Source organism: Capricornis sumatraensis, chromosome 23, assembly GCF_032405125.1.
Source record: "Capricornis sumatraensis isolate serow.1 chromosome 23, serow.2, whole genome shotgun sequence".
Lineage (NCBI taxonomy): Eukaryota > Metazoa > Chordata > Mammalia > Artiodactyla > Bovidae > Capricornis > Capricornis sumatraensis.
Genome location: NC_091091.1, coordinates 20,001,963 through 20,026,666, shown reverse-complemented (window position 1 = coordinate 20,026,666; position 24,704 = coordinate 20,001,963). Strand labels below are relative to the sequence as shown.

At 45.8% G+C, this 24,704-nt stretch overlaps 1 protein-coding gene across 3 annotated transcripts in view; it reads left to right on the top strand.

Moving 5' to 3' along the window:
• Positions 1-16,080, top strand: part of HPSE2 (heparanase 2 (inactive)) — a 685,113-nt gene extending 669,033 nt beyond the window's left edge. For all 3 annotated transcript variants that reach the window (XM_068961588.1, XM_068961587.1, XM_068961586.1), the window contains one exon: positions 15,915-16,080. In XM_068961588.1, coding sequence (XP_068817689.1) covers positions 15,915-16,080 — 166 coding nt within the window. The remainder of the gene's footprint in view (positions 1-15,914) is intronic.
• The last annotated feature ends 8,624 nt before the right edge of the window (positions 16,081-24,704 follow it).

Here is a 24,704-nt window from a genome sequence, read left to right as displayed (position 1 = left end):
GGGTGCCGTTGCCTTCTCATTCTAGGAACCAGATAAAAAGTGAGTGCCCTGTACCCTATGGGATAGAAGCAGGGAAACTTAGCAAACTGCAGTATGGATCAGAGAAGGGTGTTCTGTGTCTGGAGTATATATTCTGCAGGGATAGCTGAAGAAAATGGAGAGATTTGATTTAGACAAGAAAAATAAGGTAACCTGTGAGGACTTTCTCTGGATATCCAAAGGACTGCTAAGTGAAAGGAAACAGATTTGGCCTAGGATCCTCTAAAATGACAGAAAACCAGGGACTACAATTTAAAAGAGAAAGAGCTCACCACAAAGTGAGCTCATTTTTCAAAGGCTTGCCTGGTTTAACTGGGGACAGGACAGGCTTCCTTAGGAGGTAGACTATTAATCAAAGAATGAGCAACATGGCCATCTCAGGGGTGCTTTAAGATTCCTTACTCAGTGGGAGGTTGAGGTGAAAGATTACTGCTTCCCATCAAACTCTAAGATTCTATTATTCTCTTCCATTCCCCTCCCCTCAACTCCCACTTCTCTTTTGGAGCCTATAGTCTCAGTGGTCACCAGGAGAGAAGCTTCTTCAAGCCATCAAAAGGCCACACAAAGAAATGATGCTATAAGAGAAAGTGGTGGTAATATCAGACCAGTTCTTTTCCAAAAAATCTCCAGCTGCAGGTCCTTCCCCTGTCGTTTTCCCTGCTTTCTAATATTTCTGAAGGGAAGACTAGCCATAGCCATTCACACCTCAGACAGTAACTGTTCCCCCACTAGGTAAATCTAACAGCACCTTTGCACAGCTCTACCATCCCCTAGGGAATCTGCCCAATGCCTCACGTGATCACAAATCAGTGAGCATCATCCACTAGGGAATCATCTCTCCCAAGACATAAATATCTCCAATGTCCTTCAACAAACAGGAAGGCAACATAAAGTTGGGCCAAAGAAGGCAAGTTGTATCAAAAAACAGGAGAACTCAAACCAGGACTCTGTAACAACCTAGAGGAAGTAGGATGGGGCGGAGGTGGGAGGGAGTTTCAAGAGGGAGGGGACGTCCGTATACCTATGGCTGATGCATGTTGATTTGGCAGAAACCAACACAATTCTGTAAAGCAATTATCCTTCAATTAAAAAGTAAATTAATTTTTAAAAAAACAGGAGGACTCACTTTGTAGGGGAAAGTCAACCCAGGAGCAGGTGTTTGGTCAGATCCCAGCATTTTTCCCTATGTGTCATATTCAGTTCCATTTGGAGGGAGAATGATCCAAAAGTTGGAAAAGAAGGAAACAACTTTCATCACGCTGACTCTTCTATTCTGACACACTGAGGCTAAGAAACCTGGGGTGGGATAACACTTCGAGGTGGTCTGGCTCACTCCCCTGCCCCCAGTCTGTGACTAGGACATCTGGACCAGAAGATGCCCTATGTCTAAAGACCCCTAGGAAAGGAGTGCCCACAGTTTCAATCCTGTCTGAACATTTAATTTTATAAGAACACTGGGGCCAGCTGTGCCTATGACTGGGACTTTATAGATAATAAACAGCACCAAGAAGCATTTTAGAGTTGAAGAAACTGAATTTTAGGGCCCTAAGTGACTTATTGAAGAGGGACACAGCTAGCAACTGATGGAGTTAGAAAGTACCTAGTGTCCAGTTCTCCTGTGTCAACTGTGCTTTCTTCAACACTGTACTACCCCAAAGCCAAGTAGAATAAAATTATAATGATATTGACAAATATACACTATTTACAAATATATATATTTGTAAATAAATATATATACAAATATATATACATATACATTGGATAGCCAATCTCTGTCTTAACACTGAGGTCATTCCATCTTAGAATTATGAATATAATATATTATGTATTCATGAGACATTATGAGTTGTTTAGAAAAGGGTTTGGTGAGCCATCAGTTTTCTCTCCTTTAGGCTAACTCATCCCAGTTCCATTAACTTTTCTTCAAAAATCCTAACTTCAGATCTTCATCAAAAGTTCTTCTCTGAGCTGTTTTTAAGATTCCATTTCCCAGTCACAAAATTTTAGTGAAAACCATTTTTTTCTCAACTAGATGGAAGAATTCCCCTCTGTTTCTCCTATGCTCTTCTCAAACAAAGATTACTGAATACCAGGAATGACTGTACGTTGGTTTGATTTGAGGTCTCTAAAAATCACTCTCAGCATATTATATTCTGACCCAGAGCTCACAGACACTGCCAGCTCCCCTAAGCCTAATGGAGCCCCTCCTCAGAGGGAAAGAAGCTGTCAGAGGAGGCTACCCAGTGAAATGAGAGTACCTACCCTCATCCACTCATCAGCTTGATTGAGATCCTACTTGTGCCAGACAAAACTGTTTCTCTTCAGCCCTCTAACTTGCAGTGGCTAACTGGCTAAATTCTTAATGAACGTGGTCCCATAACTAATAAGAACTAAGGAAACCCAAGTAGACAAATTAGAGGGAAAGTCTGAATGTAAAGTTTAATGTGATATTTCTTGATTGTCTTAATGCCAAGCCACGTCATCACCTGACCTTCAAGAGCTGTTTAATAGGGACATTTGAGGGGAAGGGATTAAAGTTCAGCTCTATTATTAGAAACAAGAAACTAACAGGAAGCAGGCTGTGGGTGGTGCCATGAGAGAGGTGCAGAATATTTCTGCTTTGAGGCTAGTTTCATATAAAATGATTAAATTTCATAACTGCATGAGCCTCTCCTTCAGCTGCCATAATTTTTAACTGAAAGAATTTCAAGCCTCCTATTATGAACCAAGAATCTTTTTGCCTATTCTGCAAAGAAATAAACATACTTTTTTCCTTTTTCTACATACTGCTATTTTTTTCCATCTCTCTGGGATATAACTTTTGCTTTGATTTCACCCTCATTAAATCCTATATCAAAGGAAAACATTGGCATCTAACTGCATGCCTTTAGAGAGGTGTCATTTGATGTTAGCCAAACAGAGTGGTTCTGAGAATACTGAAGTAACTCCCAGGTGCTAAGACGTAAAAATATCCTCATGTCCCTGTTGGAACAGACCACATTAAGATACTTCATCTCCAAATTCAGAGTTTGGCTAGTATTAAAAGTCCTAAGGGCTGAACTGGCCCCCGCCGGACCCACCACAGTTAACAGGAAGCATCACATTTATTTTGGGACGTGGGCAGATATGGCAAAAGGAGCTTTGGGGAAAACCTTACCTTTTAGAATTCTCACTCAGAAACAAAACACAAAGACCTGTTTTCTGGGACTGAAGGGCCATTACTCCATACATCTCAGCAGACTCAAGATGTCTAAGTGTTTAAGTACTAGACTGCAGATATTAGTTGGTACTTGGAAATTTTGAACACTGGTCGACCAAATGGACTCCCTGCAGGTCTCCATTATCTTCATTTGTCTGGGATCGTTTAGTGTCTTCTTGAAATAAACCATTCTATGAAGTTCTGCTGTTATTAAAAGATGACTTTAGAAAGGGGAATTCTGAAAATACTCAGAGTACTTCTATAGCATCCCTGACAAAAAGCCAGTCTATTTGTGCTTGATGAGACTCTTCATCTCATGAATTGAGCTGAAAATGAGTTGGCCCACTTTAGAACTAAACAAGTCTAATTATAGGAAAGATCCTCCTTACTTGTGGCCAAAGCTCATTTTCTTTCCATTTCTACCCTTGCTTTAGAAAAATTAAGCAGAGTAAATCTATGTCATCCTTATAACAATTTTCCAATATCTCTGCCCTTACAGTTTGAGTCTCAGCTTTTTAACCATTCCTCAATGCATGTTTCCCAATAACTACTGCCTGTTCACCTTGGAATCCATTCAGTTATAGAACCTCAGTGTGTTAGTCGCCCAGTAATGTCCAACTCTTTGCAACCCAATGAACTGTAACCCACCAGGATCCTCTGTCCATGGGATTCTCCAGGCAAGAAAACTGGAGTGGGTTGTCATTTCCTCCTCCATATAGAACCTTATCTCTTATAATTAACCGTTCAACTTTCTTACCTCATACAAGCTTAGTTGTAGTGATCTGAAAAGTAGGAAATATGAATATTTGTTATTACAATTTACCTCAGCAATGCAGAACAGTAATATTCTAAAATCTTTTCCAACTTCATAATGAATAGTATTATTATTTTAAGTTGTATTCTTTAAGTATTAGTGAGGTTAAAATTTTTGTGTTTATTAGTATTTTATTGCTCTTGTGAATTTTCTACGTCCACTTTATTTATTTTTCTATGGGCTGTTATCCACTTTATTAATGATTTGCACATTTTTTCTAATCATGTATATCATGTGTTAAAATATTTTCTTCAGCGTTTTGTTATTTTTTCCAACTATTTCATTTTTAAGGTATTATCTTGACATGCAGAAGGGTTCCCTTTTTATATAGTTAAATTTATCTTTTGCTTTGTGGTTCCTTCTGTTCCACTTATATGTTTATCTATTTATATTCTTGAAATCAGAAAGATACATAGCTTTACTTTCTGTAGTTTCTTTTTTGTTTCATTTGTTATATTCATTTCTTTAATGCATTTGGAATTTGCTTTGATGTTCTGTAAGAGGTAAGGAACAACAGTAGTGCTGTTGAAGCTGAGAGTGTGTGAGGAAATCTGTTAACCTCTGCAGGGCTTCAGGTGCCAGTTTTAAAATGTCAAGGAAGAAAAAAAAAGAGGATTGAGACCTCTGTTTCCTGGAGGAAAAGGCCCTGCTGTTACAGATGGGGCCATGTTACCTGTAGCCCTTCTGAAAGGCCGCTCAGAGGCCCTGGGGAGAACAGAGGAGACTCAGAGACTGGGAGCACAGAGTGGGAAGAGAGGTGCCTGGGACTGGGGAGATTCATGAGATGGTTATGAGTGAACAGAAAGGTAGTGCTTCTAACCAGCAAAGTCCAAGCAGTGTTCCAGTTCAGAAAGTCTGAGATAGATGCTGTGCAAGTATAAATATAAATACATATGATATATGTAAGCCTCAGGGTCAGTCTGTAGAAAAAATAAAGAGAAGTAAATATATAGAGAAATAAGCCTTCCAAATTTTACTTAGTGAAAGCTTACTCATCAAAACTTAGAGGAGTTTGGATTCTTTTCACCCTCGTGCTTATTTGAGGGTGTTTGGTGGCTCCTAAAGAGTTAGTAACTGTAGCCAACGTACACATTATCTAAGTAAATAATTATAAACATATCTGGAAAATACAGTGAGGGCACTGACTGATACATTTAACCCCTTACTTCCTTCTGCCTGAAGAGAGCTTGAGCCACTCTTGGTCTGTGTAGAGCTCTCTGTGACACAACCCAAGACCTGAGAGAAATCTAAATGACTTTAGAGACTTTGTCCTTCAAGCAGAGCAGTTTTTCTTTTCAGTGCTGAAGAAATGCAGAGTTTTTTTAATCTGTGCAAATGCTCCATCGGCTTTGGTCCTGAATTCCTGCTGTAAAGTCGCACACACACTTCCCTGGTCCATGCTGAGGAGCATGTTCATCCCACCAGAGAACTCACTACAGGGAAGGCATTCAATGAGGCAGTTCTGCAGAAATAGCAAAAGTGCCCACTTCCGACTATTCAACAAGAAATTCGCCTTTGAATAGTTCACACTTTTGTTTTAGTTTTTAAAATGTGACCTCTTACATGGTACTCCAAAAGAGTAAGAAAAAAATCTGTTTATTCAAAATAAATTCCAAATGTAACGGTTCGAAAGCTATTTGATTCCCTGCCCCCCGCCAACCCTTGCCCCAGCTGCGAACATATTCCCACTGTTTCTTCATCAGCTCCTGCTGCTCAACCATGGCTGCACTTTGAATTACCTGGGGAGTTTTAAAAACCCCAGTGCCCAAGCCGTCCCCAAGACCAATTAAACCAAAGTCTCTGGGCTGGGACCCAGACACCGGTATTTTTTAAAGCTCCCAAGTTAATTCAAATATGTGGCCAAAGTTGAGAACTATTGTCCCTTTGAAAATGCTGGAACAAGATTCCAGCTGATTTGCATCTTTGATTTCACCCAGATTCTGTTCTTCATTCAGGCATTAAGCCATTTTGCCAAAGGTGTGAACATGCCAGGAGCCCCTGGGAGCTCTCTCTATGACTAAGTGGAAAGATGCGTACGGCTCCCAAAGGTTTTACTGTTTGTTTTGTTTTAACTCCCAGATTAGTAGTGTACAGATCACTGTGCAGATTAGAGGATTATAAAATGCTTTTATATTTTACAGTGACTTGACATCTTAAACCAAGATGCTTAGGAATCCAATGTCTTCACTGTTATTTTCTGAGAGATTTCATTTGTTCTCAGCTCCAGAACACATTTTCTTCCAGATCATTTCCAGCAGCTGGAATCTCTCCGCATAGCTGACCATCAATACTGTGGTGTCCCCATCCCAGCTCCACTCACGTGAGCACCCTCATTGCAGGCAGAGATTTCCACTCTGTTCCGGATGACCCAGATGAAATCCTGGTGAATGAGCACTTCAGAGCAAAGCTAACATGTTTCCAAGCAGTTGGTTCTACACTGAGGGGCAGGGAAGCAGAATACATGGGCAGTTCTGGTAGAGAAGTAAAGGTCCTTGTCTTCTCCTTTCTCCTCGTCTTCCAGAGGCTCTCGTTTAGGTGACAGAACTGAAAAGTCCTAAGCTACCTCATCCCTAGAGAAGGGCCAGGGCCTTGAGTCAGCGTTTCTTTGGCTGCCAAGCATCAGGAGTCCACAACAGGATCTGGTTCGTTCCAGACGAGGGGCTGGAGCACCAAGCTGTGGGCCAGTTACCAAGCACCAGCAAGCACTTGGCAGCCTGCATCTTCCCCAGTGACCTTCTCGAGAATGACTCAGAATCGCCACACTCCTTGCATGCTGACGCCCACGGGCCCTGGAGCAGCACACATGCCACCTGAGACACCTTTTCTTCCCTTTTGAGGATTTGCCAGTGCTCCTCATGTGCACTGAGGGAACACTGTCAAAATCTGATAAAACCACGGTATTTATCCCGTTGGTTTAACATATTTGAAGAGGTATCCAGGAAGCCGTGCCTTTACAGTGTTGCTGCTGTTGTTGTTTAGTTGCTAAGTTGTGGCCGACTCTCTGTGACTCCATGAGCTAGAGCCCGCCAGGCTCCTCTGTCCATAGGATTTCCCAGGCAAGAATACTGGAGTGGGTTGCCATTTCCTTCTCCAAGGGATCTTCCCAACCCAGAGATTGAACCCACGTCTCCTTCAAGTGTTGGTGGCTCAGATGGTAAAGCGTCTGCCTGCAATGCAGGAGACCCAGGTTCAATCCCTGGGTCAGGAAGATACCCTGGAGAAAGAAACGGCAACCCACTCCAGTACTCTTGCCTGGAAAATTCCACGGACGGAGGAGCCTGGTGAGCTACAGTCCATGGGGTCGCAGGACACGACTAAGCAACTTCACTTTCACTCTCCTGCTTGGAAGGCAGATTCTTTACCCCTATGCCACCTGGAAAGCCCCCATGGTTTTTGTAGCTGGTTTCTCTTGTGGTTTGAGTGTGATATACCCATGATATGGAGCTCTGAGATGGTCGCAAAATCAAACTTTCTTCCCAAAGTGCCCCCAGATCACTGCCTCTCATCTGATGGAAATGAACACTATCAGTATAAATCCAGATTCCTTAGCTAGGCTCTCATCTTCTCTGCCAAGTGTGCTAAGTTATTTTGAACCACTAGAAGCAGATGGTAGGATCCCATGATGGTTTAGATCATTATCACACAGACTTGGATAGAACACAGTTCAAATCATGACTCCCAAACCTAACTGCCAACAGGAAAAACTTATATCCCTGACAACCTGCCTATAAAATCCTCAGCTCTGCTTGCATAAAGGAATCCGAGTGTTTTCCCTGTTCAGCAATATAAGAAGTTAGATCAACACTCCTCATTTCAATATGCTCTCAAAGAGTAGGACATAGGGAAAGTGATCTTATCCATCTTAAACTGTTTAAGTGGCCAGGAACTTCATATATGATGAGGGCTTTTTGAGGGGTAAGGGGAACAGGAAGCCTTCCCCCTATTTTTCACTTAGTCTCCTCTCTTTAACAACGTCGGAGGAAGGGACTGGAGTGTCCAAGCAGCCACATGAGAATAGAGACTGACTGAGTGGAACTCGACAAGAATTCATTTAAACTACTATCCTGGGCAATAAGGCACTGAACCACGTGCAGCTGAAAATTTTAAAAACAGAACAATTAGTTTAGCAGGTGAAATGATCGCAGCACAGAGAATAAATCTGAGATGTCGCGTGCTGAAAAGAAGCTGCTAAAAACGTGCCCCTCTTCCAGCTGGGGCTCTCAGATAAGGTTGGGGTGGAGGAGGCCACATCCAAAGGGGCCTGGAAGGAACATCAGGCTTTTTGACAGTCTACCAGATTTCAGGCAGAGCAAAAAGCACATAGGTCACCCTTGGGAGGAAACCATCTTCCCTGTGACCCCTGAGAAGTAGGAGCTCTCTCAGGGGGCTATGAGCATCCTACCGCCTTTGCTCCAGCTGGGCAAGTGGGGACCAGGAGACACTAGGCTGCTGCTGCAGCCAATTGTGAGCAGCCCTTCTCAGCGGATAGTCTCTAACGGCCATTTCAAAGGACCCTCCCTCCTGTCTAAGCTACTCCAGATGTACAGCCTCTCCCGGAGAAGCAGGGGAACGGGGCGGAGCAAGGCCCCTCTGTCCTCAAACCCGGCAGGGCTCCCTCCCGGCTCTCACCTGCCCCTGACCTGGAAAAGGGCAGGGCAGCTGCACACACCAGCTTCCTAACTCAGCGAGGGGGCCTCCAGGGGCAGCGGGACCTCGGGGGGGCCTGTAAAGCGCACACAGGTGCTGCCCGCGGGAGGGCGGGGTGCCAGGACCGGGGTTGGAGAGCGGGGCGCCGGCAGCCCCGCACGAGCGCGGGCCCCTCCCTGCACGCCGGTGAGGAAGCCGCTCCCCCGGCAGGTATCGCTGCGGACTTCGCATGGTTCCTTAATATTAGCCACATGGCGGCGCTGGGGGGTGGGGGGCGATTAATGGACCGCAACGAAGTTTTTGCCGGGACTGGACTGATCCTGAGGTTTGTAACTCCAAGAGGCCAAGCGCCGGGCCCGCCTCCGGGGCTCCCCGGGACTGGAGAGCGGGCTGGAGGAGCAGAAGCAGGAGCTCTGCTGCCTGGGAGCCGCCGCGCGGGCTCTCGGCACCGTTGTGAAGAGCAAGAGTGCCCTCTAGTGGCGTGCAGGCGAGCTCGCTGGCGCCATAACTAGGAGGTTGTAAGGGTTGTGCCCTCGTGTCCCCACCACCACTCAGATTCTTACACCTTCTGCTTTCTCTCCTCCTTCCTCCCTCTCTTCTGCTCCCTACTCCGTCTTTCTCTCCTTCTCTCCGTCTCTCACTTAACAATCTGGAAACCCCAAATCAGAGCCAACTGTGACACTGCTAGACCTTCACGTGGCGTGCTCAGAGTGTGAACTGTAACTCAGGTCTCTGTCCTCCCACCCTAGAGTCTCTTCCTTCCAGATTGTGATTCATCTACCCACACATCTACATCCAGCCCTTCTTTTACTGAGCACCTGCTGTGTGAGTTGGTGGACAGGAGAGCGCAGGGTGAGCAGGACCGACACAGGGTCTTCCTAACTAGGGGAGAGGCTGACAGGCAGTCAGCAAGCCGGATGCTGTGATGAGCGCAGAGACAGAGAAGTGCTGGGTGATTGGGAGTACTTTGCCGGCACCTGACCTGAAAGACAGGTGGGAGTTAGTAGAGAAAAGGAAGCTGGAAGCAGGGAGGGAGTACAGAGAAAGTTCCAGGCAAAATGACATGTACAAAAGCCCTGAGAGTAGAGAGTTTGTGACTGGAGGACGCATAACACAGAATGAAAGGAGGTGGTGGGCGGTGGGGAGCTTCAGCGGGCAGGAGCTCCGGGGAGCCGCTAAGGGCTGGGGAAGTAGGTAAACGGCCTTGCTTACGGGGTCTCCTAAGGCCTTTGGAGAATGTTCTAAGACCAGCAGGAAGTTACTGAACATTTAGACTGGTGAATGTCATACTCAGATTTCTACCTGTGCAGGATCACTGAATTTGGCTTTAAACTTCTGCTTCAAGCTAGCTACTAGACTGTGGGCAACCCACCTGAAAAGTATGGGAACCAGAAAGAATCTTAGGGTTCACCTAGTCTATCTTACAGACAGAGAAACCCGAGTTCACAGAAGGCAGATCGCTTTCTCAAAGTGGTGGAGATGGAACTAGTTATCTCTGAGACCTTTCACCTCCCATTCAAGGCCCCAGATATGCCAGCAGAAACCAGTCACTAGCTCCCCAGGCTGCTCCCAATAATACACAGGCTTCCCTTGCCTCTGCCCCCGCAAAAATCCACCCAGGGCCAGACCAACAAATTATCGTCACGATTGGCAAAGAGCATGCTCACTAGACTTGCATCCCTTTCAGAAGAGCTGAAAGCTTACTTCAGTATCCACAGCTAGCAAGAACCTTAATGAGACCAGAGACTATAGACAGGTGGTGGGGGGAGGATGGTGACCCAGCCAAGGGGATCCCACAGAGACCCAGGGAGCAGAGGGCTTGACTCCAAATTGAGACATGGAATCCCATTTCAAATAGCATGCAGTGTAAAGAAAACAAGTTTAGGAATTGCAAAGCAACTCAGACTTTGAAAAAACAGATGGTGATTAAAAAAAAAAAAAACACCACAGTTGTCCTAATATTTGGATAATTTAAAAGCCCTCAGCAGCTAGGGAATTAAGAAAAATAGCTCCATGTAGGCTGGATCATTTAGCATCTGGTTTGAAAAGTCACAGGCCGGGAAAGAGGTCCCAGAATGTGATGAAAATGTGATAAGAAAGGTTTTCAAAGAAAGAAACATGATCCTAGCGAGTGCCATGTGGAATTGGGGAAAAACACAAATAATAGAAACAGGTGTCAGAAGGCCTGAATCCAAGACTAAGCTTAGCCACCTATTAGCTGTGTGACCTTGCCCAGGCCACCTAACCTGTCTGACCTCATCTCAATAGTGAAGTTAAAATAATAATAATACTTGCTTATGTACCTCACCAGGCTCTTTAGCAGTCACAAGGGAGGCCAGATAGGATAAGGTATAAGGCTGCAGGCACATCTCAGCTCCACCACTGAACGGCTGCATGACTTGGGTGAATCTTAGATCCCTCTAAACGTCGATGTCTTCATCTGCAGGGGTGCTAACACCTACCTCGGCTGCCAGTTGTGAGGACTTCATGCGATAGGGTAAATCACAGCATCTCGCCTTAGGCATAGACAGTGCTCCATAATCAGTGATTTTTATCATTCACATGACATGTTTGCAAATTGTTCAGTGCATAAAAGTGAAAGATAATTGTGTGATATGACTTAACTGGGTAATAGGATAAATATTACAATAAAAACAGAAGCAGGGAAAATAGAATGGAGGTGGTATAGCACACTGTCCATCATTATAATGAAGGAACTTTGTAGATAAGGATGTGTGAGGACTTAAAGTCTCACAAAATCAGCTCATGTTGGCTTAGCTAAGAGATGGTCGTATAGATCTTTTTTAAGAATGAAAAACCCTAGCAATGATCAATGGTCTGTGTCTGATTGGGATAAGGTACCTAGTAAGTAACTGTGAGAATCACTGATAATTCATGTCTTATCTAACATCGCCAGGGCCACTGAGAGCAAGAGTAATTGGTACGTTAATGAAATCTGAGACACTCAGCGAATGTCCAGGGAGCCTCTTTAGAATTAGAGAAACTCAGCCCAGGAATACCAGAAATAATGTGAAAGGGCCTCAAAAGTCCAATCACTCGTTCAGAAAATATTTCACCCGAATTCTATGCCAAGAACCTTGTTGCTGCTGCTGCTAAGTCGCTTCAGTCGTGTCCGACTCTGTGCGACCCCATAGATGGCAGCCCACCAGGCTCCCCCCGTCTACGCACTGAGAATTGAGGGTGAAAGGCACCATTCCTTTCCTCACCAAGCTCGTAGCCCATTGAGGGGCATGGGGGTAAGTCCTACCATTCAGTGAGGTGGTTAAAGGGAAGTTCGGGAAACAAGAGAGCCCATAGTTGGGGCTGCTAACCCAGGGCTCAGAGAAGGTTCCCCAGAGGGGACAACAAAAGAGCAGGCTCGGCAGGGACCCAGAACAGTTGTCCCGTGGAGGAGGAAGATTGACTGTGCTCCGGGGGGAGGAAGTACCGCACACGATGACGCGGATCATGCAGGGGCAAAAGGCACCCTCGAGTTCTGGGAATCCTTTGTGATGTCAGCAGATGTCGAGGGCCCTCCCACATTATACTAGTTGTCCCTTTAAAAATCTCTTGCTCGATAAAAGCACATGATACCCTCTTCTTCCCAAAATACCTATTAGGAATTTTACAGCAGTTTTAAATGAACTCATCTCTTATCCCAGCAGTGTCTACAGGTATTTGCATTTGAAAAATATTTACTGTTCTTTTAAATGAACTCGTGTATTTTATTCCCAACAGGATCTACTGACATTTTCCTTTGAGAAAGATCTGCCTCATTTATGTACAAAGCTTAACTGTTTTTCATCGGGAACAGTCTGTTCATGCATACACTGATGATGTCCTCACAATAACTGCCAGCTCAGCCCAAACCCACCCCCAGAGGCCTGTGATCTACAGTTAGCCCTGGAGTAAGGGGCAGTGGCAGCATCTGAGACTGGGGAGGTGGCCAGAGTTTGGCTTCATCACCTGGATTAAGGGAAGGGATGGCGTTGTTGGAGAGTTTGAAGCATGGACAGCCACAGATGGCTGTCTCAGCAATGTGGCCAGCATAGGGGATGAAGGCGAGGCCAGGGGCCGGAGACAGGTCATGGGGACGTCCTGAACTAAATAATAGCAATGAAGGAAGAGAAAGAAGCAGATTTGAAAAATATTAAAGGGTAGAATTGATTGGCTTTAGCAACTTCCCAGGTGGCTTAGTGGTAAAAAGTCCTCCTGCCAGAGACACAGGTGACGCAGATTTGATCCCTGGGCCAGGAAGATCCCCTGGAGGAGGAGATGGCAACCGACTCCAGTGTTCTTGCCTAGGAAATTCCATGGACAGAGGAACCTGGTGGGTTATAGTTCACAAGGTTGCAAAGAGTCGAACACAACTTAGCAACAGAGCATGCATGCAGCAACTCCAGACGTGGGACCTGGAGGAGAAGACCCAGATGACTCCCAGCTTTATGGCTTAGGTAATCCGACAGATGGTAGAACCAGCCCAGAGATTAAAAAGTCAGAGACCTGAGGAGATCTTGATTTTGGACACAATGACTTTTGAAGTTCCTTTGGGACAGTTAAGCAGAGGTATGTAAATCAGAAGAAAGACACAGGCTTCAGATACAGATTTGGGTAGCATCAGCATGCAGATAGTAATTCAAGTGCTGTGTGTGGGTTACAGCATCCAGTGGGAGTACGTGGTATGGAAAGCAGAGAGGTCCAAGGACCAAGGACCAAGTACCAGGAACCCCAGCATCTGAGAGGCAGGTGTAAGGGAACAGTCCCCCTGAAAAGGAGATGACGTGCAAAACTGAAGGGGCAAAACAGGAAGAGGGAGACACGCAGACAGACAGACTGCCACCATGAGAGCCGAGGAAGAGAGTTTTAGGAGAGGAGCCGTGAAACTCGCCGTGTCACAGGACAAGGACCAAAAACGGCATGACAGTGAAAAGAATAACAACAGAAAACACTGCCTCCCACTCAATGGCTCACTCTGCTTTCAAAGCACTTTGACATTTATATTTCATTTCATTTCGTTCTACAGCCCATATAGCCTGTCTTCTCAGATGCAAAACCGCCGGAAGTGTGATGGAGAGCTTTGCCACCACCATCTAGGAAGTTAGTGGCCGGCTCCTGGAGTTAGAGATCAGTCCAGTTCTGCTCACAGCTGAGTCAGCTTTTTAACCAACCAATGTCCCTGGTGGCTCAGATAGTAAAGAATACGCTGTCTTCACCAGAGAGGGTTATAAAAAGTACTAGCCTTCTGATGAGGTCAACACTGCCCTTCAGATCTCGACTCTTATACCTCTGCATCTTCCAGAGGCAGGCCTGGCTCTCCATGCAGGAGACCCCTGTTTGTTCATTCATTCCTCATTCATACCAACAAGAGAGAGGGGCTGCCCCTGGCCCTTCAGATCTGGACCAGGCCAGAACTGGTCCATGTTGGGCTGGGCCTGGAGCTGCCACTCTGCCCAGCTCCTCCCTGGGAACAATTTATATTTTACTTACCTCAAGGAGCTCACGGCTCTGCTAAGCAGGGGGTCTGATCATGAATCTCCGAACCCATCTGTCATTCAGAGCACAGAAGGAATGCTGAACGAAGGCCTCTTATCAGTTTCTTACAGTTTTATTCTCTTCACAGCTCAGATGATGCCACTGCAGTGTTACCCCACTGGAGGCTGGGCAAGGCCCAAAGACAGGCGAGACTGTCATGTTGATTTTCCAAAAGTCACTTGCAGCCTTATTTACAGCAGGTGGCCTGGTTCTGGCCTTTTCTACTTACCCAAAGAGCTGAGCTTCAGTCTGGCTGCGTGGCTTCCCAAGTCACATCAGAAACAGCTGGGAGCTTGTCTGTATTCTGTACCGCAGACCCCAGATGGGTCATGAGCCATTTCCCTTTCCTCTCTAAGTCCTTCTCAGGGCTGAAGATGGCTGATACACAGGAGGGATAAAAGCAAACAAGATAGGTGAACTGGGGTCACAGGTGCCTGCTTTATCACTTACTTCCTGGTGCCCCTTTAAATATTAGACATGGAAACTCATGCTCAGATTAGAGGAAGGTAGGTGGTTGCATAGTCACTGTCCTCCTTTAGAACTGCCAGAGGCAAGAGACACAATGTCAGTTCTCTCATCTCTCAAATAAACTAATGAAGATGCAGTTACCAGGAGCTTCTGAAGCCGTCTTCAGCCTGCGTGTTATTCCACTCTTCAGGTAGAAGAGTCCAGTTCAGTCCAGTTGCTCAGTCGTGTCTGACTCTTTGTGACCCCGTGGACTGCATGCACCATGCCAGGCCTCCCTTCCATCACCAACTCCTGGAGTTTATTCAAACTCATGTCCATTGAGTCAGTGATGCCATCCAGCCATCTCATACTTTCTCATCCCCTTCTCCTCCCGCCTTCAATCTTTCCCAGCATCAGGGTTGCTTCAAATGAGTCAGCTCTTCCCATTAGGTGGCCGAAGTATTGGAGTTTCAGCTTCAGCACCAGTCCTTCCAATGAATATTCAGGACTGATTTCTTTTAGGATAGACTGGTTGGATCTCCTTGCAGTCCAAGGGGCTCTCGAGAGTCTTCTTCAGCACCACCAATTGGACTGCTATTGTGGTTTTAAAACAATAGGCATCAGACACTTCTGCTTCGGCCTCAGAGAATTTTATTTGTCTGAATAAATGATGTGTCTCTGGAACTGGACTGCTGCTGCTGCTAAGTCGCTTCAGTCATGTCCAACTCTGTGCGACCCCATAGATGGCAGCCCACCAGGCTCCCCCGTCCCTGGGATTCTCCAGGCAAGAACTGGAGTGGGTTGCCATTTCCTTCTCCAATGTGTGAAGGAGAAGTCTGACTCAGTCACGTCTGACTCTTAGCGACCCCATGGACTACAGCCCACCAGGCTCCTCCATCCATGGGATTTTCCAGGCAAGAGTACTGGAGTGGGATGCCACTGCCTGTGTTCAAATCCTGGCTCCCAGGACTACAAGCTGTATAGCCTTGGGCAAGTCACTTTACCACACCAGGGAGAATGGGACCGGGACCATTTCTTCCCCAGAGCATTGCTGGGATGTTCGCATGAAGTGTTTGAGTGAAGCACCAGCTGAAAGGCTGGGCAGAGCTGGTGCCAGTGAGTGGTCACTAGCCGGGCACGGTCAGCGGACAGGGGCAAGCTGAGGCTGCCCAGGCTCTGCTGCCATGGCTTCCTTCCAAGGCAATAACAATCCCATGCTCTTTCTTCTCACTGTAGGTCAGTGCAGCTGAACGGCCAGCCCCTAGTGATGGTGGACGATGGGACCCTCCCAGAACTGAAGCCCCGCCCCCTGCGGGCCGGCCGGACATTGGTCATCCCTCCAGTCACCATGGGCTTTTATGTGGTCAAGAATGTCAACGCTTTGGCCTGCCGCTACCGATAAATCCCCTTACACTCACAAATCACCAGCAGGCCTGCCAGACTACTTTCCACTCTTCTGCCCTAATGGTATCAGTATTTTTTCAGGCATCTTCTCAGCAACCAACCAGTCTCTGCCAGCCCTTCCTGCTGGAATCAACACTGACATGCTCTCCAAAGAGACAAACACCCTAGCATGAGCTTAGCCTAGGTAGGTCACTCCCACCCCAAGGGAAGAGGTGGACATCACCGGTACCTGTGTTAGCACGAAGGCATGTGTGTAAAGCTGTCTGCAGCCTTGTACATGCACCATGCGAACAAGCTGACGGTACGTGCCCAGGACAGATCCAACAACTCCCCACAATCCTGCTCACGTAGCAGGGGAACTACAGACCTTGGCCTGAGGCTGCTGCCCTCGGCAGAAGATGAGGAAGGAAGAAACCCTGTGGACCTTGGAGAGCCCAGTCCCGCCCAACTCCTTTCTTTTGTCTGTTCCCTGCTGTTGCCTTGGGTTTCATATCACCTCTCCTCCCATAGGGGAGCAAGTGGGTGAGTCAGTGCTGGCCTGCTGGGCGACCTGTTTATGTAATTTCCTGGCTGATGTATGAGTGTGTGCATCTGGGTTTCTGACAGTGGCATCAATCACTAGCTATTCCTCTGGGAAGCGGGTGCTTCTAAAGTAAAATTGCAGTCATACTCCAGATTTTGTAAGAAGGTTCTATTCCTTTGTGAATCCAGATTCCCCCAGGGTTGGGACGGGAGTCAGGTAACAGTATTCATTGAGTGGAGAGCAATGTATTAGGCAGCACAGAAGGCAGTCATCATCTGTCATGTGGCTGCAAGGGAGAGTTTTAGAAAGAGAAAGCGCACCCAACCACCAAACACAGACACACACACACACACATCCCCCAACTGAACAAAGAAAATAGTTAGACCTATCTCAACTTTGAGAGAACATTAAGGGCTTGATAGGGTAAGCCCTTAATGGTTTGGTTGACCAAAACCATCTTTAAAAAAGGTACAAATCAAAGGTCATCAGAGCTGTAAAGACACAACCGAATCTAACAGCTTTCTGCTGCTTACCAAGCAGCTGAGTGCTCTCAATGGCTTATATTAGGCAGAAAACTAATGTGCTCATAAAAGATGACCAGGTCCGTGCTCTCCCAGACCAGCTTATTTGAGCACAGAAAAACATTTTCAGGTCACCACGCTGGGGAAAGGAGGTCTGGAGGCTGAGGTCTGGTGAGGAAACTGTAGAGGAACAAGAGATGGAAGACCCTCTGGGTTGGGCAGTGGGGAGTAGAGTGGTTTAAATTTCACGACAAAGACCTTCTGTATGATTCAAGAAGTTTGTGTGGGTCTTTGCAAACAAGTTACAACTGAAATGACTTTCTTTCCTGTGGATGTGATTTTCTTTTGCAGGATAAATGACAAAGGGTTTTTTCTTTTTTAAGGAGGAGGTAGTAGACAATGTCACAGGATTCCAATAGAGAGAGACACAACTTCTGCTGATGCGCAAGGATAGAAGTGACGGAGGGGCAAGGTGGCTGAGGCCAGAGGCTGCAGAGACTGCCCGAGGAAGCGTTAAGGAGCAGGGCCAAGTCTGCAGAGCGAATGATACGGAAGATTAGGCAAGAGAGGAGGGCGCAGACTCTCAGCGTGGAGAGCTGGAAATTGGGAGAGGGAGTGGAGTCAGTTTCAACAAGCTTGTTATTAGGTAAGGAGCAACAGCACCAGGAGGTGTGCAGTGGGAAAGGGGAGACCGAGGACCAGGCTGGACCCGGTCAGTGGTGGCTCAGTGCAGCCCACTGATGCTTCAGATGTGGGAGCAGGAGAGAGAGAAGTGCCAACCCTGGGGGTAGAAAGGCAGGGAAGAAGCAGCCAAGAAAAGCGAAGAAGAAAAAGGAAAAGAGGAGTAAGAGACAAAGAGGTTGTTTCCCCCAACTTAAAAAACTTGGTGCAAATATCAAAGTCTTTTCTGTAATATATACTGGCGCAGGTACAGCTGCAAGCCCTCATAATAACAGGAGTGACCAGAGGTCCCTGCGGGCCAGCCCTGAGCTAGTTTGCTTTCCTAAGATAGCAGCCCTTCAGGGAGATACTGTTCATATCTCCATTTTTCCTGTGAGGCCTGGAGTGGGCCTATAGCTGCCCAGGGTCACCCAGGGAGTGGGTTGCTGAGCTCAGAACAGTCCAGAGCCTGTTCATTTAAGCACCCAGCTCAGTGGCTGCCTGATTCACAGACTTACCTCTTTCCCTTTTCATAGGTTCCACTGAATCAGTACACCCAGGACCTCTGAAGCTCCACTCAGACACACTTTCTGTAAATAAGTGTTGACTTTTCACTAAGACTCTAAATGTTGCAGGATATAGGCAGTCTCTGCTTCTTTTGTCTTTGTATATTAAATATTGCTCCTAAATTTTGGTTTGGGGTTTTTTTCTTCTTTTTTAATTAATAAAAAAGGAGGAGGGAATCAACAGAGTTTATCTTTGGTGTCCTGCAATTCTAACTTTGCAACTGCCTCCTGGAAGGAGTATTTGCATAGTTCAAAATATGCCAAGAAACTCACTATAACATCACATTCCATAGGGATTTTAGTGCAGGGCATCTGTCCTGGCTTTCTCATTTAGGAGTGAGGGGTAATTACTAAATCACTGGGGATCCTCCTAATAAGGAATTTTCCTACTACACTCACCACAAAAGACGGATTGTGGCAGGACTCAGCATCACCCTGCACGTGACAGTTTGCACCCAGCTTGCCAGGCTGGGCCCGAGGATGAAAGAGCTCATCTACCAGCTTGCTCCCATCGTTTTTTTCCTCCCCAAACAAGACATGGCCAAGATAGTCTTTTAAGACTTAAGAGCCATTTTATTTTCAACCAAAGAATGGGCTTGCACAAATACTTATTTGAAAGCATAATAATGTATAATGAGAAGTTTGTGTCTTTTGCTGAGATGATTTTCCACTCCACTCTCCTGCCTCTAGGAATGATTTTCTTTCTCCTTTCTTATCACAAAGGCTCAGAACAAATTCTCATTGTTCCTTGAAGAGAAAGTCTCAATTCTTCTAGTGCCCGAAAAAGCTGCAAGGGTGCGATATTAATGTTATCTCCAGCTGGAGACAAGCTGGGAAACACCAGACCTGTGCTCCAGTGAGCTTGTGCCCGGGACCCCCAGAACCGCCATTCCCGAGGCCCACTCGCCATCTGTAGCCCTAGCCCCTCCCCAGTGAAAGCAGTCCCTGGGCAGATGAGCCCCAGCCCTGCACCCTCCAACATGGCAGAGGGTATCGGCAGGTTCTGCCTGAGAGGCCTCCCCCACTCTGGCTCTCAACAGCAAGGACCCTCAGCAGTGGGGAGGACCCCGCGGGCTTGTGAACTGCCGAGTGGCCGTGGGGGCTGGGCCAGCCCAGCACCTGCACGCTCACCCCACTACCAGCAGCCGAGGCCCCTGTATGTGGGGTGGATGCATCTGCTGGACTCACTTCAGAGACGCAGTGAGAGCAGCTTCACATCTGAAAACAAAACGGAAAGTGTTTCATCTCCGCAAAAGCCAAGGCGAACCAGGTGGGTCACTCCGACCATAAAAACACTGGGACACAGAAAGACTCTAAAATTTTGAATCATCAACAGAGCAAACAAAAATAATAGAGCTGTGTCTTGGAGAAGGTAAGGGAAGAAGAGGCATAAACATGTCCCTTTCTCCAACCTCAGCACCACTGCCCACTGCTCTTTTCCACGACCTTCTATCCAGTTCCACAGCCTCACCTCTGCCAGCCACTCTATCCCCTGTCCAGAGCCCGGGGAAATCCACTGTACTGAAAGGGAATTACATTTTGGTTGTTGAATAGTTCACATGGTCTTAAGAAGTACCAGAATTACAAGATGGTAAGGAATACTCAAAGAGAGACAGTTATTATAAAGCCCAAGAGTATTAAAATCCCTGCCTCTGAGTTCCACTAGCAGTTTCTGTAACTGCTATGCCCACTCCTGGTGGTGGTGACTAGTTAGAGTGTTTGGAAGGACCAGAGTGGCGTAACTAGGACTTGAACCCAGATGGGTCAAAGTCCAAATTCTGCTCTCACTGTACTGTGCTCACTGTTGCTGGACTGGCTGTGGCCAGCTTCCTCTCGAAAGGAAGTTTTTTTCCTCTGCTGCCCACAGCTAGCTCTCTTAAGGTCCTTTGTGTATGCAAACAAACACTGGTGGTGCCTTTGCCCAGGAGAGTCGATCTCGGGGCCTGCAGGAACTGACCAGCAGCGCTGCTGAGTGGTGAGTTGAGGTGTGACTGACCTTGGATGTAGAATTTTGAATCCAGGCTCGCCTTGGCCTTCCTGATGTGCTCCTCTTCTGTCTTTTCTGGAGAACGATTTAAAGGGCCCCTTCTGCCACTACTACCCAGCGCAGGTGATGACTTGGTATTCTGAGGTCGTGGAGGTAAGTGGGAGAGCTGGTCAGCACCCACACAGGCACTGCCTCTGAGCACTGCTCCTCCTCCCCCAGCACCCAGAGCTTTGGAAGTTTCTCTTCACCTTCCCAGACTAAATAATAAATCCAGTAACTATAGCCCTCAGGGTAGTATGTGCAAACATCACTGTAAAACAAAAAAGCCAAAATACACCAAACCAGCTGCTTTGGCATCCACTTTCTTCTAAACATCAGAGTAGCCCCAGGAGCACGGGAAGCTGTAGGGAGGAGCTGACCAAGCTCCACAGGACGGGTTCGAGAGTACATCCCACTGTCCTGTGCATCCAGCAGAGAAAAGGGCCTTCTGTACAGACCATGTCATGCTCGTTATTTTCCAATTACTAGTCATGAAAATATTCTCAGATGCTTTTCTATTTGTAAATGTTATACAGTAAATTATAGTTTTGGAAGAAGCAAAAAGAAGTCTTCGTTTTATTCATCTGGAAGTAACAAAATAAGTGCAGGAACACCTCCCAGGGAAATGTTCTCTGTGCAGGGGATTTGAACAGGGGTTAATATTTTCTTCCATGGAACAGAATATATTAAGGTTTATATGAGCCTAGTAATGGCAGAGTTTGATTCCACAAGGTAGTTTATATTTTGAGGTAGTGTTTTGTAAGTAATAAAATGTGGCTACCCTAACTTTCTGTTCTCAGGGTGTTCTGTGGGGAAAGGGAGGCCACTATTGTTCACACTACACCTTGACCTGAAGACTGATTGCTGATGAACTCAGATATGCTGGGGATCTTTGGTTTCATGGCGTGCTACCTTCTTCCTATACTTTCTTCCCCATAAGTATTGCTTCAAGCACTCCAAGTGGAAATTCAATTTTATTATTCAAATTAGATGTCATTGTCTATGTTAAAGTAACTGTTAGCTGCAAACAGGTAAACCCTAACCTGTCAGAGGCCTAAGACAATTAAAGTTTATTTCTTGCCAATAGATCACGTAAAGTTCAGCTGGTGGTGATGGATAAAGTGGCCAGTGTTTCTCTTCTCTGTAGTCCTTTAGGGATCCAGACTGATGTAGACTTTCTGTCATCTCCAGCACTTGGCCTCCAAGGTCGCTATGGCATCAATAGGCAGTTGGAAGTCAGGGAAAGAGAGTATGCAGATCATATGAGAATATTATGGGAGGGTCTCATCTAGCATAAATTCCTCCCCCTCAATTCTTTAGGTCATAAGTCAGTCACATAGTCCCATCAATTGGGGGTCTAGAAAATGAAGTCCCCGGCTGGGCAGCCACTTCCCCACAACAATTATGTTTTGTTCCTATACATTGGTTGAATGTCTACGTCCCTCTAGAATTCACAGGCTGAAATCTAACCCCCAACATGACAGTACTTGGAGGAAGGGCCTCTGGGAAGTGATTAGCTCATTAAGATGGAGCCCTCATGAATGGGAGTACAAAAGAGACCCCAGAGGGCCCTTCTTCCCCTTCCACCATGTAAGGACATACCCAAAGAACACAGCCTATGAACCAGGAGGTAGGCTCTCACCAGACACCGAATCTGCCAAAACCTTGCTCTTGGACTTCCCAGCCTCCAGAACTATGAGGAATAAGCTTTTGTTGTGTACAAGCCACCCAGTCTAAGGTATTTTTATCATAGCAGCCTGAATGGACTAAAACATTTGTGAAAAAAGAGCACAAAACTTCGATGGACAGCTAGGAGGCCAGAGAATAAATCAACGATACTGGGTCCTTCCAGGTGATTTGCCATCAAGCGAGTGTTGTACACCATGTGGGTGCTATCTAAATTCAAAGGATTATTTTTAACATGCTTCATAATGACCTCAAGGAGCTTTCTTTTCCATCTCTCCCATTTCTTAAATCCCTCTTCTAGTATTTGGCTTGGAGACGGAAATGGCAACCCATTCCAGTGTTCTTGCCTGGAGAATCCCAGGGACAGAGGAGACTCGTGCGCTGCCACCTATGGGGTCGCACAGAGTCGGACACGACTGAAGCAACTTAGCAGCAGCAGCAGCAGCATTTGGCTGATTTTTAGCAGAAAATACTTTGCGTTGTCCCACTGCCATCCAGTTAGGCTACTGGCTACTGTGCCCAGTATCTACTGTTACTGCTGCTAAGTCGCTTCAGTCGTGTCCGACTCTGTACGACCCCATAGACGGCAGCCTACCAGGCTCCCCCGTTCCTGGGATTCTCCAGGCAAGAATACTGGAGTGGGTTGCCATTTCCTTCTCCAATGCATGAAAGTGAAAAGGGAAAGTGAAGTTGCTCAGTCGTGTCTGACTCTTAGCGACCCTGTGGACCACAGCCTACCAGCCCTCCATCCATGGGATTTTCCAGGCAAGAGTACTGGAGTGGGGTGCCATTGCCTTCCCTGCCAGTATCTACTAGGCACATCAAAAATACCATTTAAAGCCTCACGTAGCAAAGTGGTTAATGGTTCACTGGTGAGTCATAGAGGCCTCAGCTGTAGCCAAGATGGGTACCCATACCTGGAGATCCCACTGATTGAATCCATCTGAGGAGAGCAGGAACTCGAAGAAGGCTGCTCTGACAGAAACCCTGATTCTAGTCCCAGCTCTCTACCAACTGACTGTGAGATGTCAGACAAGTGACTCAGCCTCTCTGGACTCAAGTGTCCTTCTCTATAAAATGAGGGCTTTGGATTAAGTGAACCCTGGGGTCACCTGAAACTCCCCATTTCCAAGCCTATGTCAGATGGTCCCTGTTCCAGCTGCTATTGTCTTCCTGTATAATTTCATACATATTACACATGAGGAGAAAACAGTAAAATATACATACATATATATATACACTCAATTCATATATTAACTATATCTTTTTGAGAATTTTCAAAACTAGCCTTAAAATTTTTGACACTATTTTTACATATATGCAAAGTGCATGTGAAGTTCAGCACAACACGTTTTGCTGGTGGTTTCTCTTTTTCTGGAGATACTGTCATGATTTTTCTTTGAGTTAACTATGTGACTTCTTCCATCCAGTTTCTTCCAAGCAGTGATTTAGTGCAAATTTAATGTAGATGAAGCATGCCCCAAGGTACACTCACCTTGTTACTAGTTTGTAAAAGAAAAAGATTGAGCTCACTTTAAGAAATTAGTTAAATTAAACTTTAAGACACATGCATGGAATTACTACAGCGGCACCCGATGTAGTATAGCAGACTCTTATCATGGTGTGAACCTCATGTCCTGGAATTCAACTAATTACAGGTGATGCAGGCAGGAGATGGGAAATCAGAGGGACAAAGAAAGGAAAGATTTGGGGGAAGCAAAAGAATGAATAATCACCAAAAGGCTAAGGGAGATGCCGGAAAGAATGAAGAGCAACATAAAGGGCAAATATGTGGGTAAATCTAAATATAAAGCAACAGCAACGTCTCATGAGGTTTAATACAGAGGACTAAAAATGCATTACAGTAGTAGCATGCATAGTGAAAGCAGGCAAATGGAACGTGTTCTAATATTCTTTCCATTTTTGAGGAAGAGGTAAAAGTACCAACTTATATTAAACTTTGATAAGTCAAGGATGCATACTTTAATCTCCAGGGTAACCACTAAAAGAACATTAAAAGAGGAATTACTTCTAAGTGAATGGTGGGGGAAGTGGGATCATAATTTAAAATATCTGATCTAAAATCAAGAAAGAAGAAAAAGACAACAAAGAACAGGTGGGACTAACAGAAAGCAAACTGTAAAATGATGAATTTAAACACAGAATTATTTGTAATGTCATTGTCAATAGAACAAATGCTCCAATTAAAAGACAAAAATTTTCAGATGAGATAAAAAAAAAAACGAAGTTCAACTAAATGCTGTTTGAAAAAAAATCTAAAATATAAAAAGGTAAAACAGTTAAGGAAAAGCCATAGCGTGCAACAAAAGGTAATTGGCTACATTGATATGAAACAACAAATGCTTTTGGAAAACAAAAAGCAGGCTAATAATCGAAAGGGACATTTCATAAAGAAAGAAATTTGATTTAACAGTAAAAATTCTTAATTTGCATGCACCTAATCCCCTGGAGAAGGAAATGGCAACCCACTCCGGTATTCTTGCCTGGAAAATCCCATGGACAGAGGAGGCTGACGGGCTACAGCCCATTAGGGTTGCAAAGAGTCGGACACAATCGAGCAACTAAGCGCAATGAAGTACTCTATGTAAAGTAAAACCTCACAGAAATAATAGGAGAAAT